This window comes from Poromitra crassiceps, assembly GCF_964638095.1.
Source record: "Poromitra crassiceps genome assembly, chromosome: 19".
Classification (NCBI taxonomy): domain Eukaryota; kingdom Metazoa; phylum Chordata; class Actinopteri; order Beryciformes; family Melamphaidae; genus Poromitra; species Poromitra crassiceps.
This window is the reverse complement of record NC_139646.1, coordinates 10,989,193-10,996,491: the sequence shown is the minus strand read 5'-3', so window position 1 is coordinate 10,996,491 and position 7,299 is coordinate 10,989,193. Positions and strand designations below refer to the sequence as shown.

Here is a 7,299-nt window from a genome sequence, read left to right as displayed (position 1 = left end):
CAAATAAGATGCTAAGATATGACTTTTACAAACTTATCGTGGTTCCTTTTAGTAGCCCATGATATTGCTTGACCCTGAGAACAGATCGATTATGTCCTAATGTTTTCCACTGTCACACTGGCTGTGTTGAACTTGACCTTGACCCCACTGCTCTCTGGACTATGTGCAGCCAAGTTACTCTCAACAAGTACAAAAAAACGAGATAAAGACGCGAAAGGCACCGACTCAGAGTATCACATGGATATTATTTTTCGAATCCATGTGTGTTTATTAGCAAAATAAAGGTATACGAATTGCTATATGTGTTCACCATAAAATGCTATATTTGGCCCCATGCAGAGATCAAATGGAAACCTATCAGTGAGTATAGCAGTGGAGCTGCAATTCAAGTAAAAAAATGTTTAATCCCTTTCATTATCTCAAGTGGTGAGTCACTTACTCGCTCTGAGGGAGCTACTGTACAGCATGTGACATTTAGGAACTCCTGGAGGCTTCTACCTTTTGGTGTGTGCATTTAAACAACACATTAAAGCCAGACTGTTGCTTGTGGAACCTGTCACATTTCCCAGGTAAAGCAGATGAATAAGTAAAGCGCTGCAGTTAGGGGCTGGGAACCTCCTCTTTGTGTGATTTCTCTGTTGCCTTGAGTTAGATCTCTTTGTAGAGCCTCTCCCAACAAGCATTGACCTTCTGCTCCTACATGTAGAGAGCTCCACCAGATCAGAGGAGGGAGGGGGAAGCTGCCTGTGAATAAAGGCATCACCACTGTGAGCAGCCAAGAGACCTCACACTCGTCTCTTCGTCTCCTCTCATCTCCTCGCCTCTCTTCTCTTCTCCTCTCATCTCCTCTCTTCTCTTCTCTTCTCCTCTCCTCTCTCCTGCTCTCTTCTCCTCTCATCTCCTCTCTTCTCATCTCCTCTCCTCTCTCCTGCTCTCTTCTCATCTCCTGCTCCTCTTCTCCTCTCATCTCCTTTCCTCTCCTCTCTCCTGGTCTCTTCTCATCTCCGCTCCTCTCTTCTCCTCTCCTCTCTCCTGCTCTCTTCTCATCTCCTCTGCTCTCTCCATGCACTATTCTCCTCTCCACTCCCCTCTCATCTCCTCTCCCCTGCTCTCCCCTCCTCTCTTCCCCTCGTCTCCTCTCTCTCCTCTCCCAGCTCTACTCTCTCCTGCTCTCCTCTCCTCCTCTCGCCCCCTCTCCTCTCCTCTCCTCTCATCTCCTCTCCTCTCCTCTCCTCTCCCATGCTCTCCTCTCCCCTGCTCTCCTCTCCTCCTCTCGCCCCCTCTCCTCTCCTCTCCTCTCCTCTCCTCTCCTCTCCTCTCCTCTCCTCTCCTCTCCTCTCCTCTCCTCTCCTCTCCCATGCTCTCCTCTCCTCTCCTCCTCTCGCCCCCTCTCCTCTCCTCTCCTCTCCCCTGCTCTCCTCTCCCCTCCTCTCCTCTCCTCTCCTCTCCTCTCCTCTCCCCTCCTCTCCTCTCCTCTCCTCTCCTCTCCTCTCCTCTCCTCTCCTCTCCCATGCTCTCCTCTCCCCTGCTCTCCTCTCCTCCTCTCGCCCCCTCTCCTCTCCTCTCCTCTCCTCTCCTCTCCTCTCCTCTCCTCTCCTCTCCTCTCCTCTCCTCTCCTCTCTGTCTCAGTGTGGAGTGTTCTCTCTGTGTTCAGTCTGCCAGCGGAGCAGCAGATACCTTGTTGGCGGCACAAAGGAGCGGCTCTGTAATAAAAACAGCTGTCTCTGGTGGTCTCGGTGTAATTGGGATTGTTAACGTGGAGAGCTCCTGAGGGAGACTGAGGAGAGTATGTCTTTGTGTAAAGCACACAGACACCTCGGCAGCAGGCCTTGATTCGGATGTAAGTAAGAGACAGGGGGAAGAACACAAGACAAAAAAAGAAAAAGCAAACACGTCACCTGAGTTGTATCAAGCCTTGCTGCATGTGCTCCCTCTTTTACCCTTACTTTTATTTTTAGACAGTGCAGGTTTTTGTCAAGCTCCTTGAAGTGATATAGAGAGCTTCTTTTGTGGAATTCCACGGAGAGTTTGTGTTTTTTAAAGGTGAGGCGTTGAAGCATGTCTTTCTGCAAGGATGGGAACATTCCCTCCAATTAGTGCATCAGCATTGTGATACAAATTGAGGCACAAACATCTTTAAAACTGCAGGAGCAGTAAAATGCAACATTTGGCACAATCAAAACAAGCCCAACCCCAAATAGTGCAAGATAATGCATCGCTTATTTAGAGGCCTTCTATATGTTCACTCATTTATCATATTTGTTTCCTAATATCATTCTTGTAGATTTGGAATCAGTGTATTTGACTTCATTCAGTCTTTTCGTGAGTTTTCAATTACATATTTTAGTTTATTTTACAAGTGTGGGTCATTTGAAATTAATTAAGTGTTAACACTTTACAATAAGGGTCACTAAATTAATAAGCAGTAATAAGCATTAATTAATGCTTAATAAGCATTAACACTTATAGTTAATGTATTAACTCTAACCCTAACCATTAACTAACGCTGACCCCAATCATTATAACCGCACCCTATAAACGAACTCTAAACTAATATGCATGAATCAGTTAACATGAACAGCATTAACTAACTAAATTAATTTGGTGACACTGTAAAGTGTCACCAATTAGGTATTTTGCTTTAGGCTTGGATTAGGACCATTAGCCATACTGTATGTAGCCTATGACTCTCACACATGATATGTCGCCATCCATTATTTTCTATATTCACCACAATAAACCAAATAAGTTAGTTATCCCTCCCTGCAGAACAACAGAGACTTTAATCAAAATTGTGTTTCTGCTTCCCTCAAAGGTTCTGTTAAATAGCCTGACATGCCCTGCCTCAAAGCAAGCTTTTGGCACACGATGTAGCGACAGCGTACGCAAGTTAACACAGACGAAGTGTTCAAAATGCATCAAAGCCAATTGCTTGGGAGCAGCTGCTCGCATGATTTATTTGACTTAAGATATACTTTTTTGTGTGTTTCATTGTCGATGAAAATTTCATACGCCGATTTAGAGGTGGTGAAATATAAATGATTTCTTTAAAGTTTCATCATAAATCAGTCTCGGTATATGAGAGGAGACACACTGATTGCCCCTTGATGTCTCCTGAGCCTGATCTCTGTCTGCTGATCATGTCTAGAGGTGCATGGCCCTCCTGCAGGATGGCTAGTGTTGTGCAGAAACACCAACAGCTTTGTCGCAACCGTAGCAAAACGGAGGGGGGGGGGGGGGTGACTGGGATTGACATCTCGTCGCGGTCGCGCTTACAAAGACCCGCCGTGTTCAGAAGAGTGCATAGCGTCACCCTCCTCCTGTTGTTTGCATTAATACCGCTGTAGCCTCTGCTGAAATGCTCACAGACTTTTACTGAAGCGGTAGGCTATATGGACACACACCGTCACACCGTGTATAACACTGCTTAATAATCTCGAGAGAAACGGCAGGAATTTGATATGAAATCATAGCCTACCATTGTCAATTTTGATGAAGAGGTTATGACTCATTTAAGGAGAAAGGAGGATAGATTAATACTGGCTATCAAATAGTCTAAATTGATCATTGTTTCATGGGCTATAAAATGTCAGATCTCATTGTTTGAATGTGTGTGTGTGTGTGTGTGTGTGTGTGTGTGTGTGTGTGTGTGTGTGTGTGTGTGTGTGTGTGTGTGTGTGTGTGCGTGCGTGCGTGCGTGCGTGCGTGCGTGTTGTAATTATAGAGCTACACAGAAAAAAGATCCAAGTGATGTTTTCTATAGCCTAAGAATAATTTCGCAGTCTATACTGTTCAGAAAGCTTAGTTACATCATAACAATTAACCCATCCTATGGACGTGGCCATATTAAACAAATTAGACAGCCCTTGTTAATTACAGCATGATTAAATGTTTTAATTATGTTACCGATGAAGAGGCTTAATTAGAATAAAGATAAGATAATAGCCTGCTATGACAAGTATATAGCTTTGCAATTAAATACCCTATACTGCCAAGGATGTTCTTAAAATACACTTTCTGTCGTCATTAATAAAGTAATTTCATATAAAAGGCCATTTTCCATGAAGAATATGCATGGACAAAAATACGCCAATATAATCACACAGAGTTGTTCTTCTCTATTTTACATCATTATTTTCAATATAAATACAGTCAAGTGACTATAGGCTATGCTAAAGAAAAACGCACCATGTCTTATAATGCAGAACTTATACACCTTAAATTAAATTACAATAATAGCCTATATGTTTTTATTTGCTACCTTCAATTTTCCCTGAGCTATAATGGAAAAAAAATACCGTATTATTAACTGTTAGGATTTTCACTTTGATTTAATTATTTTATGTTTGGTCCCACAGTAAACGGGTGAACTGGAGCTGTCCATGGTAGGCTATAGTGATTACAGTACCATGGACAGCTCCAGTAGTCTTCTCTGGACATTTTACATTGCTTTTACATTTTTCTATCCTCCCTATGGGACCCTATTGTCTAGCTGACATTAGCCTATGCTCCTTGAACTCTGGTTTCAGTGTTTATTAGCAAAATAATTTCAGGTAGCCAATAATAAATCGGGATCCAAAACTTGGAGAGGAGCGAGAGGGATACAGTCATTTGAAATAAATGCCTTGTCGCAGACTGCCCATGCGCAGAGTCCCCAGCGGCGGTGGTAGTGGTGTGGCTAATGAAGAATAATAAATCATGAAAGGGTTTTTCAGGTACAGCTGAAAAGAGTGTGAGGGTGAGAGACTGAGAGCGGTATAGAGAGGGCGTGTGTGTGTGTGTGTGTGTGTGTGTGTGTGTGTGTGTGTGTGTGTGTGTGTGTGTGTGTGTGTGTGTGTGTGTGTGTGTGTGTGTGTGTGTGAGAGAGAGAGAGAGAGAGAGAGAGAGAGAGAGAGAGAGAGAGAGAGAGAGAGAGAGGCGGAGAGAGACTCAGCCTGCCCTTCGCCTCAGAGCAGAGGCAGTTCGAGTCCCCGCAGCATTCAACGTAGTCGAGGAGGTACAGAGACTGTCACTACCTCTCAATTACGGTCATTTCAAGACGGAAACTTTTGACAAAAAAGCAGACAGCTCAACGAACACGGCAACAGATTTGCACTTGCAATATTTTGGAAATCAAGAAAACTTTTTTGTAGCGTTTCGTTTTCTGGCGTCGTCTGAGGATCTTTGCAAAAAAATATCCACAGCAAAAAAAAGAAGAAAGAAATAGGCTATATTTGATCAAAGGTGAAAATTGGAGGCGAGGAAAAAACAGAGGTTATTTTTTGAACAATTGCGCCACACAAGTCCACAAAGGAAAACAGGTAACGGTGGGAGGCATCGGTTGCATGGGCTCGTTGGCTCCTGCGATATCTCACTTGCAAAACAGACGCGACACCGCCATACCTCCGCTGCTAACAGCAACATAGAGCTGCTGATAACTTCAGACTTGGAAGATCCTCTCTCCGTTTCCACTTTATTCGACAGTGCACTTCTTGAGATTCCTGTGAAGCAATTGGGCTTCAACTCTCGACCCGAGGAGGCGGAGTCTTCACTTATTATAAGGAACTTGCACGAGGCTCGGACGCCCGCAAATATGATGATGATGTCTCTGAACAGCAAGCAGCATTTCGCCATGGCGCACAGCAGCTTGCCCGAACCCAAGTACTCCTTGCATTCCTCCTCGTCCAGCGCGCCTTCCTCCTGCTCGTCCTCCCGCCACACAGGCACCATCATCAGCAGCGGCGGCGGCGGCAGCTCGGAGGCGATGCGCCGAGCGTGTCTCCCAAACCCACCGGTACGTATTCTGCATAATCACCAAGCGCTTAAAGGCACGTTTTGACAGCCCACTTTTTTTTTCCTCTCCTGCTTGATGTTTTTTTCATGTCTGCACAGCAAATCACCCAACACCTCCATGTTTTTTCTCCCTCCAACTTATGCATTCAGTCGGCTTTGCCTATCGTATTAATTTTTATGACCTGGGATGTTGCATGTGTCTTGTTTTGTGTGTGCTCCATTTTTTTAGGTTTTCTTTTTTTCACATTCTGGAAATGTTTTAAACCGAGGAGTGGAGGGAGAATTCCCTGCTGACAGTTATGTGTGCATTCTATTTGCAATTGCAGAGCAATATATTCGGAGGCTTGGATGAGAGTTTGTTGGCCCGGGCTGAAGCTCTAGCGGCGGTGGATATAGTCTCGCAGAACAAGAGCCACCACCACCCGCACCCTCCACATCACAGCCCCTTCAAGCCGGACGCCACCTACCACACCATGAACACTCTCCCCTGCACCTCGTCCTCTTCCAACTCCTCGGTGCCTATCTCCCACCCGTCCGCCCTGGGCCACCACCATCACCACCACCATCACCACCACCACCAGCCCCACCAGGCGCTGGAAGGGGACCTTCTAGACCACATCACCCCGGGTCTGTCGCTGGGAGCCATGGCAGGGCCGGATGGCTCGGTGGTGTCCACGCCTGCGCACCCTGCCCACATGGCGGGCATGAACCATATGCACCAGGCGGCCATCAACATGGCTCATGTCCACGGGCTACCATCGCACATGGGCTGCATGAGCGACGTGGACGCCGATCCGAGGGACTTGGAAGCCTTCGCGGAGAGGTTTAAGCAGAGACGGATCAAACTCGGGGTTACCCAGGCGGATGTAGGGGGAGCTTTGGCCAACCTGAAGATTCCAGGGGTGGGCTCCCTCAGCCAGAGCACCATCTGCCGGTTCGAGTCCCTCACGCTGTCTCACAACAACATGATCGCTTTGAAGCCCATCCTGCAAGCGTGGCTGGAAGAAGCGGAGAAATCACACAGGGAGAAACTTAATAAACCCGAGTTGTTCAACGGTGCGGAGAAAAAGAGGAAGCGCACGTCGATAGCTGCGCCAGAGAAGAGATCACTCGAGGCCTATTTCGCCATTCAGCCGCGGCCCTCCTCGGAGAAAATCGCAGCGATCGCAGAGAAGCTGGACCTGAAAAAGAACGTGGTGCGGGTCTGGTTTTGCAACCAGCGACAGAAACAGAAACGAATGAAATACTCTGCATGCGTCTAATCGCTCTAAAGCACCGTCCACGAAAGACTTGGAACTGTTTAGGGACGATTTGTATCATATTTCTTATCTCACACTTTTTTCAATCATCGATGACTTTGTGCTTTGAACTCCGAAAGACTCATAACATTGAAAATGACTGAAAAACTCCAGACCCACTGTCACGTCTTTACTCGCTGAGGGGGGAGATGTGGAGTCAAGTAAAGCATCGTTTGACAGAGCAAGTAAGACACTGTTCCACACTTACTATGCTAACACCTTTTTAATG

General features: G+C 46.1%; 1 protein-coding gene across 1 annotated transcript; it reads left to right on the top strand.

Annotated features, from left to right (window-relative positions):
- Positions 1 to 5,572: 5,572 nt before the first annotated feature.
- pou4f2 (POU class 4 homeobox 2) lies at positions 5,573 to 7,034 on the top strand (the record flags this gene model as incomplete). Its single annotated transcript, XM_083656299.1, has 2 exons — positions 5,573 to 5,773; positions 6,099 to 7,034. The coding sequence occupies 2 exons, from the start codon at positions 5,573 to 5,575 to the stop codon at positions 7,032 to 7,034; spliced, it is 1,137 nt and encodes a 378-aa protein (XP_083512425.1).
- Between the last annotated feature and the right edge of the window lie 265 nt (positions 7,035 to 7,299).